The 20,422-nt window shown below is 47.5% G+C and overlaps 1 protein-coding gene across 11 annotated transcripts in view; it reads right to left on the bottom strand.

Annotated features, from left to right (window-relative positions):
• Positions 1-20,422, bottom strand: part of FMNL2 (formin like 2) — a 152,994-nt gene that overhangs the window by 29,139 nt on the left and 103,433 nt on the right. For all 11 annotated transcript variants that reach the window (XM_056347945.1, XM_056347948.1, XM_056347944.1 and 8 more), the window contains 3 exons: positions 14,105-14,213; positions 12,785-12,861; positions 10,321-10,414 (listed from right to left, as the gene is read on the bottom strand). In XM_056347945.1, the coding sequence (XP_056203920.1) occupies positions 10,321-10,414; positions 12,785-12,861; positions 14,105-14,213 (280 nt within the window). The remainder of the gene's footprint in view (positions 1-10,320; positions 10,415-12,784; positions 12,862-14,104; positions 14,214-20,422) is intronic.

Here is a 20,422-nt window from a genome sequence, read left to right as displayed (position 1 = left end):
CCAGAATCTGGCTGAGTTTCAGGAACCTACTGGCACTGTAAGGATCAAAGGCAGCAGCTGCCCACCAATATAATTTGATTTTGGAGGCATACTCTGGGCGTGATCCAAGCAAAACCAAGGAACCCTCTCCTCCACTTGCACCACAGGCTGCTTAGGTGCACCCGTCCCTACGTCATTATCCCAAGTCATTTTTTCCCTACCATAGTAAACGGGCTGGTATTTCACTTCAACCAACTGCAAATCCTGTCAGCGCGCTCCATACCCTCCCCTCCCCACAAAACAGTTGAGAGTCAATGTGAAAAAGAAAAAAAGCAGGTTCATCTCAACTTTGAGCTCTAAACAACTGCATCCCTCTTGTACCCACATCAGAAAAAATGGAGCAGATTTTAAAAAAAAAGTCACGAACAATAAACTTGTATTGTGGAAACAAACATGGCAATGGTGCATACGATCAACTCAACGATAAAAGTCAGAAGGACTGATTTCTGGGAAATCTAATGTAAACCATTCCACATGTATGAGAAAAGCTGACATAAACAACCACAAGCCATTTATGGCTGGCTAATTAAATTAGGGAGCAACCCCAAGTGCTGTACCCCAGCAGAGAGCTGCTGATGCCGGGACGCGGGCAGCCCTGGCTGGGACACAGCAGCTGATAGCAAGAGGAAAAGCAACAACAACCTGCGGCTTTCGGTGGCTGCTCGCAGATATTTCACACTATCATCAGATGAGTCAGCACTGGGAACATGTGCGCTTCAAGAGACAGCGAGCTGCCTTTCATGAAATGATATAATTTATCCTGGAAGATTAAAGAGAGTAAAACTGTAGATGAAGCCTACAGCCTGAAAATTGGCCAAAATCCAAGACGAATGCTGAAATCAAATCCCACCACATAAAACCATATGTTGCCATTTATATTTGAATAAATTTCCAAGGTCTGTCATTTGGAAGGGTGGCTGGGACTAAGAAAGGCTGATCTTTCTTTTATTAGCATTATTCTGTGTAAGAAGCAAGATTAAAACGGGTTACCACAGCTATAAAAACCTCTGTCTCTACTTAGGCTGTGAAAAAAAACTTTTTAGGTTGCATTAAGCCCACGTCATTCTGGAAGAACAATGTGGCTTTATGGAAAACCACCCACGAAGAGTCCTGTCTCTGGAAAGGCTTTGGGTGCTAACGAAGTAAACCCATCACAGATCTGTTACAAAGGTACAATTCAATCCGATAAGGAAGCAAAAGGATTCATTATGAAAAACATAGCGACGATTATATCCATGTCCACCTGTCAATGCCCTCAAGTCATACAGTTCACATCCAGACCACCCAAGAGCCAAAGTTCAACTACGACAGTGCTCACGTTGCTCCTGCTCATGTGGCCGCATCACTATAAGATGTGGCAGAAAGGCAACCCGGGCAGACTGCAAAGGACAACAAGGATATTTTGGAAAAACTGAAGGTGTTTTCATGTGCAGTGCCAGGCCAAAACTGAAAATCGAAGGTGACCAAAGCACATCCATCACCCTCCTGCCACAGACGACACGAAGCACCACCTCATTCTGCCGGAGAATGGAGCTCGTAACTAAACCCACCACAAGCAAATACAGCGTCTTGCATACAGGGACGGCAGTGAGCACAGGCAGTAGCTCAGGCTTTGGAGCTGCAGCTTGTGGGCCAACGGTACAGAAGCACGCTATGAGACACAGCTGCCGGACTGCTACCTCCTCCACAGCTGGAGGATGGATGCTCTTAAGTGTGAGACGCAGTGCCCCATCCAGCCACAGCGACTGCCACTGCCCTGACACGAGTGTGGGTCTCAGCAGAGCAGGGGACAGAGGAGGACAGCTCTGAGACAGCAATGTACACGTTCGTAGAAAAGCTCCCGGAGTTACACAGCGTCCCTGTGCCGGGGAGCAGGTAATGCCTGGTGGTCCCAAACTCCACATAGAAAATGAAATCATTTTGGTTGCATCTGCACTTGGGATGGATATGGTCTGTCATGGCAAAGGCAGCTAACAGCGACCTCGAGGCAGGACAAACAATCCTCTGGAGGACCCAATTTAAAATACTTAAGCCTTAGGAAAGGCTTTGCAATACAGGACATTTTCTGTAAGTGTGAACATTAAAATGACCATCTAACCATGTGTTGCCCAAAGGCTGTTTTAAGCTGCTCCCTCCGCCTTCCGTAACTTCTTGAGTTCCATTAGAGGGAGAAGCGGCAGCACCATCTCACAGCAAAGACGCACCGTGTCGACGAACGCAGCCCATGCTGGATGTGGCGTTATAAACACCCTGATGTATATGCAACCCAAAAATTCATGGGACCCTTTGTGACCCTTTTCTCCTGTCTGTGCTCCTTTGTCCGGCGGCACAATGCCGGCTTTCTCTCCCCCACAACAGCCCACTGTGATCAGCAGATCCCACCACCAGCAAGCAGCACTCCACAGGGACACTTTGTTTGGACTGATCATGCTGACATTTTTGCAGTTTGCTGAAGAACAAAAAAATCACTTTTCCCCTAAGTTCCTGGTTAAGTAAACAGTTATTTAATACTTACTAGGTTAAAATACCTTTTACTTCTCTACCAGCGGGGTTAAGGCACTCTCAAAATACTGCTGCAGTGTGAAAGACAACAAACGCATTTACATTTTCCAGCACTTGCAAACAGTTTCTTCTAGTACTGAGTTATTATAATGGCCTGTAAGAATAATTCAGAACTGCTGTTTTCAGTGCCACCATTCATTATTCAAACAGAGCAATCTGACTCTGAATTAAGCATTGTGAAAATCAAGGGCTGAACAATATTGTCTCCCTTTGCCGGAGTGAAAACCGATGGAGGTGAACAATGAGGTTCATTGCCGTGCCCCCGCCCTTTCAGCTCGCTGCCCAGTGATTCCGATGGAGCCGGCATCTGTAAGCTCAGCACTAACAGCCCCAGCCAGGCGCTGCACGAGGGGATTGCAATTCTTCTCACCTGTCAGATATTTCGGAGCTGCAAACACATAAGTCAATTAAACTGATGATAAAGGGCGCGTCGGCGGGTCAGACCTCGCGCCTCTCTCGCCCCCTGTTCTCCAGCACGTTAGGGCAGCTCTCCTCTCCCCAGCACGCAGAGAAGTTCAGACCCTGGAACAACCACCAGACACTGAGCTTCCCAAAAGTCTTCTGGATTATCTGAATTCCGATTTGTTTTCTTGGCATTTCTTCTTCTCTTGGAGCAAAACGAGGTAGTTTCTTAAAAGGTACAGTTCATCTTAGGAAAAGCACCTCAATTTTGGTTTTACTTTTAAATAGTACAATTATTTCCCATACAGAGAAGCACACAAGCATACACTCACCTTACCAGATTCAGTTATTTTGGTATATGCTTGTATAATAAGCAATTTAACTGCTCTGCTGGGTGACAGCCAAAGTCAGGAAGTGTTCCCTGTGGAGAGCCAGGATTATTCCTGGCTGGCTTTCTGTCTCACCACAGATCCTAGTCAATTCTTTTGCCTCTTCAGTTTGGATCTGTTTTAAAACTACTATTGTGCTTATTTAAAAAAAAAAAAAAAAAAAAGAGGGGTAGAGTCCCTCTGGTCTTTTCCCAGAAAGATTTAATTGTTTTTAAAGTAAATTCTCCCATGTTTAAAATGGAGATTAACAAAAAGCTGCAGAAGGATTTAAGATTAAGCTCCTTAAAATTTTAATTCAGAGTCCTGTGAAGTATATTCAAGAACTGTCATTTTCAGATCTTCGCTAAAGCTGAGGAAATTAATATGTTAAAAAAAAAACAACCCAATTTCTTTATAACTGTTTTCACTATGCAATCATATTAGCACTGTTGGGTTGTGAATTTTTTTTAACAAATCTGTAAATTTACTGGAGCTATTCGTTTATTGGCTGCTACGCCTTCAGTAAATTAAAAACATGTACACTATGTAAATAAAACAGCTAACTAGAAATACCACAAAAATGTTCACTTTTGAAGCAAGGACACAAGCGAGTTGGAAAACAGCTTTCTGCCCTCAGCCCCAACAAGCTTTCATTCCGTTGAACCAGAACTTTTGTGTTATTTCTGTTTCTGGTTGTTCTCACCCAATGTCATAACCTTGCTCGCAGTTCACCTGTCCACATTATTTCTCTGCCTCAGCTCTAAAGAATCCTCGTGAAGGTTTGGTAATGCTGTGATAGCTGCAACTGACTATGCAGTCTTTCAGCTGGGGAAGAAGTTCATTCGGGTGGTGGTCTCGCTGCCTGCTTTCCAGGGATGCCCCACGATGCTGGCCAAGCTCTGGGTGCAATTAGGCTAATGCAGGTATTTCTGGAGATATATGGTGCCCTAAAACCTTTGCCTCCAGGCTCTGCCAGTGATGTTTGCTGCAACTGAAGAGAAACAGGCTGAGAGACTCTGGTTCTGACTGTAAGCAACAGCTCCTTAAAACTAACCCAAAAGTCAAAGGGCTATATATATATGTATACATATATATACATATGTATGCAAATACAGACATATAATATGCAAAGCATTATGTAATTTTTACTAGGAACACACAACCACAAGAAACATTACCATGAAGCAGACCTAACCCACAGCACAGCTCAGAGCTGGACCCTGAGGCGTCCAAGCCACGGTCTCCATCAGGGCAGCCCCTGATAACATCATTATCAGGCTCCCATCCATGCTCACTTCAGGCTCCCTGGGAAGGGGCTCCAGGAGCAAGCTGCCCCCAGTTAAACGCTACACCAGTCTCCAGTTGAACATAACGCAAGTCAGCTGGGAAAGCAGAAACTCCTTTACGAACTGCGCTTTCAAGAGGAACGCAAAGCAATGCAGGGTTTCGGTACTCAGATCAGAAAAGAGACGGGGAAATGCACCCCGAGTTATAAACTGCTCTTGTACCCACGGGATTGCTTTCCCAAGGTGTGAGCCGCAGCCCAACACGTGTGACTGCACAGGTGGCCACCACGCCGCTGTGGTCCAGCCTGCGGGGATTCCTCACCCGCCTGGCAGAGAGGGATGGTCAGTGATCAGCCATTCGTGATCCTACCGATGAAGTGACATCAGGTCACACGCATCTGCGCAGAGCTCACTGCACTGAAATTGCCCCCTTCAATATTTTGCTACATCTAAAATTTATTTTCCCCCAGTCGAAAATGTCAGCCACGTGCAAAGCCACATTTTCCCACACTCTGTTTCATGCCTCCTGGACCAAGACCTGGCAGAGTTTGAGTGAAAGTACAGCTGCCCTCTCAGATGGAAGGTGCTTGGGTTTTCAGCCTGCTGAAGACACCTTTATCTCACCACAGAACTCCTGACATGAGAACAGAGGGCTTGGTTATCCTCATATTCTTTTCCTCAGCTCTGTAAAACCTTCTGCATCCTCTAACTAGTACCAACTGAAGCAAAAAATTTCCTACACAATTCGCTCTTGGCATACAAGTGTATTAGAAGTATCCAGTCGATGGCAGTGATGATTAAAAGATCTTCTCAATCTGTAGAAACTCATCAACATGAAAACATCCTTCCTTGGCAAGGCAGCAACAAACACAAGCATTTTGATTGTGGCAAGATGTCAGTGAAACACCAGAGAGCAATGGCAGCTTTGGAATGATGCTTGCTTAGGGTCCTGAGTTACCACCACGTGGCTATGTGTGGTTTAAGCAGCACCATCTCCACACCATGTCTGCATGAAGCGAGCAGAAGTGCGTGAGAAGCTGCACGCTTGCACCTTGCTGGCTCTCACCATTTCTGATGGCCATGTGCAGACTCACCAGGACACCGATGTACCCAAGCTCCAGTGCAACACACCTTTGCAAATTCAAAACAGCATTTCCCAGGGGACAGTGAGGGGAGTAAATACTTACATATTTATTTAATTATTGGTGGGTTTTTAAATAAATTATTAATTAATATTTACTTACATAAGAGTAAACCCAAGTTTTATTATTGGCAGTAAAAGGCAGCAGCCTAATTATCTTCATAACCCCGCATGCAATCACACTATTAAAATGAATTAACTACTCTGAATAAGCATTAGGAAAATGTATCTTTTTCTTCCAACAGTGCACTCGGCCTCCTTCAATTTAAATGCGGCAAGCTCTCAGCAGCTGGTCGGTGACCCTTGGAGCTCCCCTAAAGCTGTCCTGCAGCTAACTCTGCTCTCCTTTTCCTCCCCTGGCATCCTGCTGGAGTGCATTTGCTCATCCTGCAAGACAAACCTCAGTCAACTCCGATAAAACCGTGTGGCCAGTTCTCACAAATCCATGGAAACAAGCACAAAGGGCCGGGAACACCGCTAAGGGAGCCCACTGGCAAGTGGGTAATGGCAGGGTCGCGGCCGTGCCGAAGAGTTCACCCAGCCAAGGCTGCAATATCCCATTAAGCAGCGTTTGCCTTCAGCGTGAGGTGCTGGGAGTAAGAGGGGGCTGCAAACAGAACCGGCAACAGGCCAGAAAGCATCAAAAAGATAACAGAATAGTCAATTGCCCCAGCTATTCCCACGCGTTACCTGTGGCACAGTAACTCCAAACCATTTCCCATAAATATCCAGCAGAACTCAGTCAAGCATCACTCAGAGAAAGGGAGTTTTCCAGCTGCAGAGCGCAGGTGGCCGGAGCACACCTGGAGCCGCTTGGACAAAGGCAAAGCCCTGCTCCTGCCTCCAGCACCTCTGCACGCTCCTGCTGCAGGACATCACGGAAGCTGTTGGAGGCCTGATGACACCGACAGTGCCCGTCCTGCAACTACAAACCCAGCCGAGCCGCTGGGGCTTGTCTTGACATAGGGGCTAAGCAGCACCTGGGCTTCAAAAGTGATGAGAGCTGTGAAACTAACATCTTCGAAAAGAGAACCATGGGACGGTGTACAAACCCACCTTGCTCAGGAACAAGCAGGGACAGGGCCTTTGCAGTTTAATTTGAACTTTCTTTCCCGTTTAACCCACATCGAGACCCCATGAAAATGGATGAGCTGAATTTAGGCTGGAAACTGAGGACGATTCAGCGATGCCTGCGCCTGCCTGGGAGGAATGAGCAAGCCCAAGGTGCGTGCACGTGTGGGGCGTTTCTCCATCAGAGAGCTGGAAGCAGCCCTTCTGTCTGTGCTGAGCAGCCCCCGAGGCACCGAGCAGGCTGCAGAGAGCAGACTCGTGCACCACGACAGACTGACCAAAACCATCCCCTGCCTGTACTCAATGTGCAAACTCCTCCAGCGTTACAGGGAACACACAGGAGAAATGCAAAGACAGATGAGAAACTAGTGCTGATGTCTCCTTTAAAATTCCTGATTCATTCCCTACAATACCAACGAGGATTTCATTGTAACCGCTTCCTGCCTTCTGGCAAAATTGAAAAAAAAAACAGTAACAAATGTATTCAACTGCTCTGCCACTTGCTGGCCTGACACAGGGGCTCGTCTTTCCTACCACCAGTGCGACTGCATGGAGTGTGGTTTCCTCAGCTCTAATGAACTTTGCATGAAACACTTGCCTTTCCTCCCCTCCATCCCCACCTATTCCTTCCCTCTCCTGACCTCCATTCCCCATCCACAACGATAGTTCCAGGGTTGTTTTTTTCCCTGTTGAGTTCAGCTTCATTCAACCCCATTTCAGGCTCCTCGTTGCACCTCTCAGCAGCTCCAGAATCGCCCTGTGTTTCTTTTTGCAGAAGTGACCTTAACCCTGCCCTAAGGCACCGAGCCCAGCGCCCCACACAGAGTGGCCACCCCGGCACAGGATCAGTGACTGCAGGTGAAGGAACGCCACTAGAACAATTTTCAAGAGGCAGCTCAACAAAACAAACCATCCTCGCTTTGAACATCCTGCACCCAGCCAGAAAAAAGATTAGTCTGTAAAATAATTTTCAAATGAAAAGCCATTTTCCAAAAGAATTCTTGACGAGATTCAGATCAGCTGCGGTTTTCCAGCTCAGTCAGACCCTGAGAACCAAACTCGGTTCCCATTTACATCAGGGCAAAGCTCAAAGCCTAATGAAATATTTGATGTTCACCCCGATGTAAATGAGAGCAGAATTTGGTCCGAAATATCCTGTTTTCCCTACTGAGTTTATTACAGGGTGAGTGTTAGGCAGGAGTTCAGGTTTCTTTTGAAGTTCTTTTATGGCAAGGAGCTAGAGTGGCAGAGATCTAGTCCGACGAGTCGAATCTGTCTTAAATATGCACACAGGGTCTGATGAAAGAACCACAGAGAAGCTGTGGCAGCCCTGCAATGCGTAGCTACAGAAGCCACACAAGTATTATTGAGCTTACAGCAATTTAAATTGGAAGTATACTGCTAGAAATCTAACCCTGGGTACTTTACATGTCAGCAACTCAGAGATTTTTAATATACCAGTTGAATGAGTTATGAACACAAAAATTTGAAACCATTACTGAAACCTTGCCCAGGAGGAAACTGGAAAACAACAGCACAGAGCAAGAAATAAGCAACATAGTTGGATAAAGAAAAGAACAGCAAAATGCAGAACTGAGAAAGGTAAAATCCCCTCTCCTCAGCCGCTCGCTTCACCTGCATCTGACAGCTCCGCTATTGCAAATGATGAAACACAAGCAGGAATGGCATAAATCCATGCTGGCAGTCTAACTGAGCACTTTACAGGGGAATTTTTGAATGCCGGCAGGAGAAAAGACAGGTGCTAGAGCACCTGGAAGAAAACGAAGGAGCAAAGCCTCGGCTAAAGATGTCAGGAAGGCAGAAAGCAAACCGGAGGACACCCATCCCACCCTGTGACATGCACAGTGCCGCACGGGCTGGCCCACCAGCGGTGTTTCGGCTGTAGCCATTTGCCCAGCTTACCAGTAACCCCAGTAACCCCTCACACCAGCCTCCTTAACGAGTCCCATTCCTTCTACAATGGAGTAGTAATAAGCCAGAAGAAATTAAGCCTGGAATAATAACATTGTACTTTGCATGTTTACAGTGCTCTTCCTATTTAAAGCGCTTCTAGTACCCAATTGTTCTCCACAACAACCTCATCTGCATTTGCTCCTGTGACTCCTTCACTCCACAAAGGTGCAAAGAAAGACACGGGCCGGCAGCTTGCCCAGATGGATAAAGGGAAGAACCAAACTACAATTTCCAGTTCTGTGCCTGCATTAAAGGACCGCAGACCTTCCCCCGGTGGGAGCAGAACGCTTATCTCCGTACTATGCTGGGGTCAGGCAGCAGCAGGGCGTGCTCCACGGTCACCCAGCCCTTCCAGCTCCAGCGGCCGGCCAGCAGCCGTCCCGTGTCCCATGCCCATCGCCTGTGTCCTCAGACACAACACAGCTCACATTATAGGACAGGTCTGGTCCCTCAAAGCTGAGGCTTCTACAACAGGCCCACACTGGAGATTCCTTCAGACCTTTTGCTCTGGCTCTGTACCACGGTGAGCACCTCACAAATACAGTTATTTGTCTACGACATGCAAATATTACAGTGGATGTAAATCAGAGATTAGCATCTCCCCCCCAGAAATAACTCCCCAAACACAAAAAGTAAAAAAATCAACAACTTGGCTTGTTGATCACCTGCATTAACCTACTTATAGCAACAGCAGCATTAAGGATAATCACGCTACGTGTTTATACATGGTCCAGTTGGGACTCACCACGTCTAACGTTTTTTGAGCTGGAAAGTCTAGATTCCTTTTTTCTTTGATAATAAATCCACACAAACATCCATCTGCAAAATAAACTACAACAGCAGCTTTCTAGGACTCAGTTCCCCCACTACTGCTTCCAAAGCTTGATACAACATTCTCAAATCCCACTAACCCCTGCATGCAAACGTATGATACACTTGGACACGTACACCCACCGACAACACTGTTCTGCCCCATGTGAGCCAACTTGGATACCTCTATTAATTTCAGCAGTGTTCCATCACAGAGACTTGATTTTGTAACTTCACAAATAAAATTCCTACCGATAGTAAAACCACGAGTTTTGCATTTCAAAGGTTTGCATAAATGGTTCTGAAAATGGAAGATCTAATAAACCATTCCTGGTTGTTTCAGAGACGGAAGAACCGGAGTGAAGCTCTCAAGATCTCCATTAGTTTTCCACTTCAGTGGCTCACCTCGCCTGACCAAAAGGTAAAGGGAGCAATTCACAGTCTGGATTAAGCTTGTTGGGATTATGGCTCTTTCACACAAACACGAACAAAATGATGGCATCAACACCACCATCTACTTCTTTGCAGCTCAAGCTGACTTATGGAAAGCCTGCAGATTATGAAAAACCCTCACTCTAGGGAATTTAGCTGAATGAGAAAGCTCCAGCCAATAGTGACAGAACTATCAAAATGCACGCCAAATTCCAATGAAGCAGTAAAAACATACCTCCTTGAAGTTATCGAATGCAGATAAAATGATTTCATGTCCTCCTCTAACAAGGCAAACAGCTGCTAAAAGTTCTAAGACAAGGGCCTTTGTCCTGTGAAGAAAAGAAATGGTGACAGTCAATTACCACCACGTGCTGAACCACCTTCTCCCTACCTGCTGGCAAAACGGATGCACAGACGCTGGGAGCCACAGGTTGCATCCCGTGTATTTTTCATCCTTTGAAACTAGTAAACCTGCAAGGTGCATAATGCTGAGCATCACCTGATCCAGGGCATTTTGGCTCTCCCAGGATCATGCAGTAACTTCCCCCATTTTAACGCTTCTCAAACCATGCAAAAATTTAAATCACAAATTACGCTGGGGCAAATTCAAACAAACCAAAGGCAGTGGCATAACACTGGTAAGGGCAGCGCGGGTCAGCCTCCAGCAGCCTGCGCTCCCGCAGCGCTCGCCCACACAGACCCCGAGAGGAGGCAGCTCCACGCCAGCCAGGGTCACCGCAGAGCAGCCCGGCTGTTCACGAACACACTTATAATTCAAATCTGTATTTTTCCAGATACAAATCTGAATTATTTTCTATGATAATCTGTATTATTCATAGCCACACACAAAAAAACCCCACCAACCAACACCCAACCCCAGAAAAAAAAAAGATGTGATTCACTGCAGTAAATATAGGATGCCTTAGCACGTCTTCCCCCTCTTGAATCAGAAATCTGGGCAACTGATTGACAGCAGTGCTAACACAGGCATATTAATGAGAGAACACAGCAGATAACTGAAAGAAAAGCATGCAGCAGACTCAGTGTAACCCTAATATAAATAATCCCCATCACTTTCTTACAGGGTTCACGTAAGGCAAGAGCACCAACAGGACTTTATAGCCAGATGAGCTCTGAGCAGATAGTAAAATCATGCAGACACATATGAAATTAGTCTCATGCTAAAGCACTGACTCAAACCAGATGTTACAGAAAACGAAATACCTTTTGGCTTTCAAAGTGTCAAGGTTATCTTTGGAAACCAGATAAAATGTTCACTTTCCTAGGAAATTTTAAATGTATCATTTTCAATTCTTACTCAGCATTTTTTTTCCTGCCATAAGAAGGAAATCCAAGCTCTTTCAGACAGGATCAAGGAGCTCTTACTACGGATCTTCAGTAATATCCCCTCCACGGGCAGGCTATGAGCCAGGGAGAGCCACCTCTGCGAGCGGAAAGCCCAGGGGAATGCCCGGGTCTCCAGAGCTGCCTGGAGCACCCACACGCCTGGGGTGGGGATGGGGGAGAGGACAGATACGGCTGCATCTGTGGCATCCATCTGGGCACAGCCAGGAGTCAGGAGCCCCTACAGCCATCCTCCACCCTCACTCCGCAGTGTACACAGCCCGGGGATGGGATCAGCTCTGCAGCATCTCTCAGAGCTGCTGCTTCCCTTTTTGCACACCTCGGCCGACCCTAAGCACTCAGCTCTCTGGTTTCTTCAAAAGTTACAATGGGGCTAAACCAAAGAGAAATTAGGTTTTGAACAGCACTAAAGTTACGTTTTGTCTTCAGATTATTTTAGCCATATTTCAAAGCATTATTTTTTTATAAGCAGAAACCTAAATAACCCCCTTCTTTCAAAAATGAAAACTCAGGCTCTCTCTTGATCACCTGATTTTCAGGCACAGGACACCAAAAATTATTAAAATCAATAAACTTCCCATATCCTTCCCGTTTATCCTGTACCTAGGCTTGCTGACTTAGGGCTAAATAAAAGAAAGGAAGGCAGCACCTACTTCCATCAGGACACGATTTCAAGCAGTGCACTGTAAGGCAAGCGCACAGCCTAAGCAACAGCTATGTATATGGATACACAGATATATGCTGTTTAGTTTTGCCTCATCCCCTAGTTTTACCTTTCCTTGCAAACATCAGTGTGCCAGATTCGGTTTCATTAGACATGCAAGAGGCTCACAGCTCCAGGCTTGCTGGAGGTGGCTGCCAGGGTCACCAGTGTGCGCAGGACGAGGAGGGGACACAGCCTCACAGCCACCAGTTCCACTGCGCCACTGCCACATCACTGCCATGGCTGAACAGCAACCCAACCCAGAACCACAATGAAACCCTCTCTCAAAGATATTCAAACATAAGGACCCTTCAGACAAAATTTCGTAAAGCAGGTTTTCTTACTCTTCAGGAAAACCCCACGCTGAGCCGCCCATGATCAGCAGACTCAGTGCAGCAGAGCCGGCGTGCTTAGGCAGCAAACCTGCAGCGGAGGAGGCAGCAGCTTCTGAACCCAGCAGACCCAGATGGCGATCGCTCATCCATTTGCACCATTATCTGGATTTAATCTGATGCAGAACCAAGTCTGGTTTTTTGCTACAGGTTCGTGCATAAACGTACCCCTGAAAATCCCTTTCCAAGTACTCCTTACTTACCTACTTCTTAAAACTCTAAAAGCAAGTGCAGCCTACCTGGGATTCTTGTTGTTCAAACTTAGTGCAATTTCATTAACGGCATGTGGATGCGACATGACCATATTGAATCCGTACTGAAAAGAGAAGGGGAAAATATTGTGTCAGCTTGGAGACTGAAATTATTATTTTTAAAATCCAACAAATTACATATCTCTGACCAGAACTGGCGGCAGTCTTTCACAATCCTGTAAGCCAAACAAAACCTTGTCGAGTTTACCAAGTCAGTCAGAACATTTCCATCTCCCACCGTGCCTAACAACTGCTCTGCCGTTAACAGCGTCAAAAGTGCTTGGTTTGGCCATGTCAGCCATCAAAAAGGGGTCCAAGAGCTGATCCTACACCACTGCCAACCCCTCTGCTCATCCTTTCTCCCTCCAACCCCTTTTTAATTCTGACAGTCAAGCGCATCATTTATTCTCTAAAGAGGAATTTGCAATTCAGCTGCCAAAATCATTCCTTTTCCAGCACGCGTGCTGCCATACAGTGACTACACCATGCAGTTATTGAGCAAGTACTGCTGGCATTCCTCTCCAAAACCAAAAAAATAATTGCTTTGGAAAATAATGTATCGGTTATCAATGTACAGGCACTGTTTGCATCCTTCCCATCAGAGGTATGGCACCCTGTAAACCCCACGGAGCTGGTATCCCAAGGGCAGAGCTGACATACGCAGTGGTGTTACAAACGCCTTGTACAACTGCACAGCTCATAACAAAGGTGTTCACCACAGACTTTCTCTGAAGCACAAAACTTTTCAACGATACTGTCTTAGCATAAAAACCCATGTCTCTGAAGCTACCTGGGTATGCCATGACTGCAGCATCCCAATGAAGAGAAAAAAACCTCATGAAAATAAGATTAGGTTTGGTCTAGTTTATTCCTTGACTTACAGTTACTGCAACTGCCTTGCCATAAATATCTAACAAGGGTGAAAGCTTGGATTTTCCATCAGTGCATAGCTCTTCTGAAAAATTCTTGTATTTCCTAAACGTCAGTACTAAACTCCGAGCCAAATTCTAACTTCAGTTGTGTGGCTGCATGCCTCATCAGTGAGTGCAAAGCGAGCCCGTCAGTGAACAGAGGAACCAGCCCAGTATGCACCCACTTACCTACGTGTGTCTCCACATCTGTACCCCACCATCTGCATGGGTACACACGGACTGTGTTACATCACTTCCCAGCTACACTGCCTAAGAATGAGTTCAGAATTTAAACCTTTTCATCAGTTTTACCTTAACAATTCACCCCTAACCTTTTCCTCGCCCCCTCTCAACCATAAAACAGTTAAGTGGTTCAAAAGAACAAAAAGGGAAATACCTGGTAATTCATTATGGCCCGTAAACACATGATGCAGACATGAACATCATCTTTTTTACTCACTAATCTGGAATTTTTTAACGTTCTTCGGCTTGGCAAGGTGTTATACCTGCAAACAAAAACAGCTCTCATCAATCACAAGACTGGTTTTAGGTGGTAAGAATAAAGGAACAGAAATATTCCTCCACTGGGTGAAAACGCAGACCCTTTCAGTTCTGCAGAGCCGAAGACCACTGGACAACATACAAACAGAGCAGAAAAAAGGTCAGGGGCTGTTTACATTGGCAGCAGGCAAAGCTCCAGATGCTCGGCTCCGCGGCTGCCTGCTGGCCACCCAGCCCAGGGCCAGCACAGGCCACGAGCTGCCGGTCTCAGCCCTCCCACGCGGCGGCAGCACGACTCATCCAAAGGCAGGTACCTCCATCTCTCACGGCATGCAACAGGGCCAGAACGATCCACCCGCCAGCAGAGGTATTCCAGATTTTCTTCCATGCACTTTTACTTTGCATGAGCAACAGCACAGACTTCTAATGGAACTGCACATTCATAGGCATCAGCAAACGTATTAATTCCCGCTGCATTTCCTTTAAGAATGGTGCCTCCCTTCTATTTTGCAGCTGAGCTTGCTGAAAGCCCTCCAAATTATTTGAGGAAAATACAGCCCTTAGGAACTTTCCTCAGAACAGAGGCATTAATTATTTTAATTATAACCCCTAACTGGTAAATCAACCTTGAATTCAATTAAATAAGTACATGGAATAAACACAAAGGGAAATCTTTGAATCTGTTACTTCTACGGCATAGCAAATGAAAACCACATTTCAGCTCTTCCCGAGATACTGCTTATTTTCTTAAAGAAAAAACACACTTTACAAGCTGAGCACAGGAAATTGGAGACAAGGAGATGGACTTCCATATGAAATACATATCATGTTCTTGCATGTGTGAAACCAAGTAAGCAACAAGAAGATGATGATTATGGTCAAGAAACTCTTTTGACGGTGATGCACTAAGTGCTGCAATCAGCTGATGGCATCCATGGTGCTGCCGCGCTGCCCCAGCCAGCCCCAAGACCAGCACACTGCAGGACAAACCCCATCCCAAGTGGGGGGGGGGGGGGGGGGGGCGGTCTGCAGGACCACCCCGGCTGGGCCAGGCGCAGGGAGGTGCTCTGTGATGCTCTGCAGGCTGCCCTGAGCAGCCCCAGCCAGCCGCACCGCGGGTAACACTGACAGCGATGGTGTTTGGGGTTGGAAAAACACATTATTGATCATGTTGCCCCAATTTACAGCATAAAAACAGCCCAGAGAGAAGGTGCAGGCGGGTTCTCTGTTAGTCACAGGGCTGCAGCATCCTGAGATTTGCTCCTGATTTGCACCCATGCGAGTGAGAGCAGAGCCCAAAAGGGCACCAGCTCGCTGGCTAATGGAATGTCTAGGCAGGCACAGCAATCCTTTGGCATTGCCAACTATCACACTTGGGCCTGAAAACGGAGGAAGAAAGTATAAAAATCTGCTGATAGGAAGCCAGAAATAAGAACAATGCCATGCAAGTGCAGCAATGTGCAAATTCTGCCATTTGTTATGCAAAGAGCAACTCCACTGGGGGAGGAAAGAGAAATTTGTAGATGAACTTGACTGCTGGAGTAAGTACAACCTCCAGGAAAACCAAGGCTCCATCAGGCAACTGCAGCTGGCCTCACTTGCCAATGCCACCTCTGCAGCCTGCAGCACAGAGAAGGGAAGGCTCCTCTCCTCTTTGGTTCGGGAAAACAACTGCAGCAGGGAAAGCTTCTGCATTCCAGCATCCTTAGCACCCACCACAGCCCCCAGCCAGGAGTTAGACGGGTCAGCGTGGGTACACAAGCGACTCAAAGCCCAACGGCACCCACACACCAAGGGGGAGGGAGGTGAGGCGGTGAACAGGACAGCTTCAGGGGAGATGCAGAACCAGGCTTTTCCATCCAAGAACTATCCCAGCACTCCAAGAAACTATGAGTGCACGGAAGGAGTCAACGGGGAAGGATCTGTCATTATTTCTTGTAACATGGGAACTATGTGGCATGACATAATTATCAGGTGACAGCAGCAAAGCAAACCTGGCAATTTTCGAGGCACTCCTCCACACAGTGTTCCAGAGAGCAGGAGTTCTTCAGCACGACTGCTGCGGAGCCCAGAGCCTGGCCCAGGTTCCAAAAGCACTTACACCAATTCACAGAGGGGAAAAAAAAAAAATCCATCAAGAGCTATTAAACATGAAACGCAATCCTTAGATCAGGATGTTAAACCTACAGACTGCTGGAAGCAGGAGCATGTACCAGGAGGAACATCACGGGGCATCCGCCTGGCTCATACAAGTGCCTCCTGTGCTAAGCGTCTGGCCCTGGGCAATGTCAGGGGGGGATCAGAGCAGCTTTGGCGTTATCACACTTCACTGTTTTCCTCTTTCTTTTCTTTCCTCTGCATATTCTGAGTGCATTTGAGGGGTTACTCTCTTTATTGCTGATGCTGCTAGTGAACAGCTACTTGTCTAAAGTAATGCAAAGTACTTGTCTAAAAAATGCAAGCTACTCATTTTGTCTAAAAAAGGTGTAGCTTTTAAATTCAGTGATTAAAATTATTATTAATAATAATAATAATTAAGATTAATAACAAATAGAAGAACAAGTAATAACAGAATTGTTTTATTCTGACTCACTAGCTCACACTCTGACACACAGAACATACTTGCTAATTTTCTCACTGCAAATGTACAAAACAAAAGGAAGGAGGCAGCTGCTAGGAGGGGCTGGTGTCCGGGGGGGTGGCAGTGACCCCTGCGCAGCAGCACCCTGGCCGTGCCAGCCTGTGCAGCTGCGGGAGCCTTCCTGCTCCGCAGCTCCAGTGTGGGATGCGAGCAGGATGCACGGCAAGCTCCAGTGCCAAACCACCCTGCCCACGGAGAGCTGGCAACTCCAGGCTCCAGCAATTACTTCCCTTTGCTTTCATTTTCCAGGAGCGCCAAGATGAAAGAAACCCCAAAATTCAAAGCAGAATTCAGTCGCACTACTTTTTCTTCTTTTTTTTTTTTTTTTTTCCCCTCCATATATATGAATGCATAAATCAGCTCAGGGCACTCCAGACGGATTTCAGGTTTGCGGGAAACATGACCTAGTTTTGCCGGAGAACAGCCAGCCGTTAAGGCACGGGAGCCGGGTTTCGGGGGGCGGACCCCGCAGAGGGGCACAGGCTGTGCCCCAGGGGACCAGGGAGGACGAGGCTGCTCCCCGCGCTGTGGGGCTGGCCTCAGGCCACTGCCAGCCCCCTGGATGGTGTGCTGCACCACTCTCCCACCTGGGCTCTGGACACTTTGGCTGCTCCTGGTAGGAATGGGGCTGGCCAAGGAGCTCCAGCCGGGGCTGCGCTCCATCCTGCTGCGTCCCCACGGCCGGGCTGACAGCCCGCGCACAGACCCCATGCTCGGGGATGCAGTCGTTCTCCAGATCTCCCTTCCTGAGACAAAAGAGGACCAGTGCAACCTTTAACTGGGACCTGTACCTTGAGTCTGAACTGGGAAGTCTGGAAGCATTGCCAGCGCTGACTGGAGAATGTGTAAACACGCCGCACTAGCGTATTTCCATACATTCATTTCACTAAATACGACAAACACTGCAACAAAAAGATTTACAAGTCATTTCTAGTCATACAGAGATACTTCCTACAATAACTTATCTCAGTTTAAAACTACTAAAGGCTGCATACATTATTTTCCTTTAAATTTTAAATAAGCAGGGTAATCAGATCTTTATCATGCCACTGACAGAAGAAAAAAAAAATCTTCCTCAGCGCCTGGCGTATCAACCCCTTCAGCTTCAGAGCGGCTGTAAACATCTGACAGAGTTTTGGCAGCTGTAACAGATGGGAGCAAGTCTTCTTAAGGCAATAAAAGATGACCATAAAGCTAGGCTATGGCATGGCCAGCTGCTTGAGGAGGGAGAATAAACAGAATTGGGGAGCAAGGATGCTCTGCAACCCTGGAGCACACTGGGTATGATCTCCCAGGGAACTCGGCTTGGGATGCAGCCACCTAGATGGAGCCTTCACGGGCTGAGGGGTGCTCCCTCCCCTCTGCACCTCTCCCGACCTCCACGGCTTCCCCGGCACCTAATCAGGACCCCGCACTGCAGAGCAACACAGGCACCAAGAAGATGGTTTGAGGTGAAGACAATATTCGCCTCTTCTGAAGAGGTGGAAAAGACCCACAGAAACCCACCAAGGGCTGCAGACATCTCGTACGGCACCACCTGCCCGCGGCCAGGAACACCCGCTTGGCAGCCTGAGATGTTCACCTGGAGGCCTCGCTCACTGGGCCCCTCGCTGCAGGAGGGACACCGAGGGGACAGAGCCAGGCAGCGGCTGGGGCACGAGCCTGATGGGGGGCGGCTGGGGGAGCTGGGGGGGTTCAGCCTGGAGAGGAGGGGGCTCAGGGGGGCCCTGATCGCTCCCTACAGCTCCCTGGAAGGGGGCTGCAGCCAGGGGGGTCGGGCTCTGCTCCCAGGTAACAAGCGACAGGACCAGAGGGAACGGCCTCAAGTGCACCGGGGCAGGGGCAGACTGGGCACTGGGGAACATTTCTTCATGGAAAGGGTGGTCAGGCACTGGGACAGGCTGCCCAGGGGGTGGTGGGGTCACCATCCCTGGAGGGATTTAAGAGACACATAGCTGCGGTGCTGAGGGACATGGGTTAGTGGCGGGCTGGGCAGCGCTGGGCTAATGGTTGGACTCTATGTTCTTAAACATCTTTTCTAACCTGAATGATTCCATGATTCTCATGACCAGCAAACAGGCAAAGTCAGAGGCAGCTGCATCACCCCTGGGGACCCTGCCCCCGGGCAGGTACACAGCTCCAGCCCCAGGCTGCACACCGTGCTCTGTGCTCTCCCCACAGCTGTCCTCCTGTCTGCCCCACCACCCCACACCTCCCTCGTCGGTGATGTGTAACTCAGCGATAACAACAGTGACACGGAGAGCCCACACCCCCCGGCGCGCAGACCTTCCACCCCTGTTAGCTTACAATTAGGCTGAAAAATGGGTACAGAATATGCAATTGAGGGCTGCAGTGTAGAGAAAATATCTCTAGCACAGATGGGATTCTGCCCTAGATTTAGATCGCTTCCCTTCAACAGATGCAAATTTCTTCACACAGACATGAATGCCAAGAATTAATGAGGATTTTTTGCACAGAAACTCTTTTACGAGGACTCTGCACACTGGAACGAAGGCTCAAGATGCTTTCTCGGTATCAGTGGCAATTGCAATGACCCCTGACATTATTTGTTTCCTTCCTAAAGGCAGGGCAAGCTGGCAGTAGCTCCGACACCTCCCTTTACGCGACGTGAGCCAAGCCAGGGTGGATGATCTTCTTTTGCTTTTATTTCATTTCTTGTTACTAAACATCAGGCTGATCTGAGCATCTGGATGAATCGTTGGTTTTGATTTCCTGCCTGCTGCAGGTCAAAGATTATGTCACCATGAGTATATTTATCCTGGTAATTAAAATCAGATGGTTCCTCTTTTATTTCCTCCACCCCTCCTTTAAAGAAGAATTATAAAACCTTAGTTTTGAAAAAAGGCAGAAACAGAAAACCTGACCACATGCAAGCTCCTGCAGCGTGTAACGCTTCCCTCCTGCCAGCCACCAGCGGTGGGCACAGGGTGTCACACAGGGAGGGAGCTGTGCCACCACGCCGTGCCTTGGCTGCGCCGGCTGGGGGTTAGCACGCAGGATCCGGCATTCCCACCGCCAGGACACTGCACCCGCGTGGGAAAACCAAAAGCCCTTAAAACCGAGCCTAAACCTGGGCTGAAATACACAGGACAGTTTAAGGTTCTTTTTTTGCGCCTGCATCTAACAGAAGTACGCTTCTCTTCAAGAATAACTCATTTGTCATTTTTATTCAATTTGTTAACAATTTAGTTAATTTAGTGCTTGTAAAAGCACTGCCACGATGCCTCTGGAGACCAGGCTGTGCTTTTGCCCACCAGCCTCCTACAGAAAGGTGAAAAGGAACTTTCAACCCAGCCAGCCCAAGGAAATTAATTATGCTAAACTACTTCTGCTTCCACGTCCACGCTACTTTGTCACCAGTATCAGACAAAACTGCTGAGAATGCCCAGCGTGGCATGGACTCACCCAGCACTTCGCACAACCAAGACCTAGAAAATGCAACAAGCAAGGGCATCTCCTGGTGCAAAACAGCTCATGCTGACACTGAAGATACACGGAAAATAAAAACACCTACACAAAAAGATGGGATGCTCCAGGTAGATGAAAGCCCTT

The sequence above is a fragment of the Falco biarmicus genome, chromosome 8 (assembly GCF_023638135.1).
Source record: "Falco biarmicus isolate bFalBia1 chromosome 8, bFalBia1.pri, whole genome shotgun sequence".
Taxonomy (NCBI): Eukaryota; Metazoa; Chordata; class Aves; order Falconiformes; family Falconidae; genus Falco; species Falco biarmicus.
The sequence above is the reverse complement of the archived record's forward strand: the minus strand, read 5'-3'. Positions and strand labels throughout refer to the sequence as shown.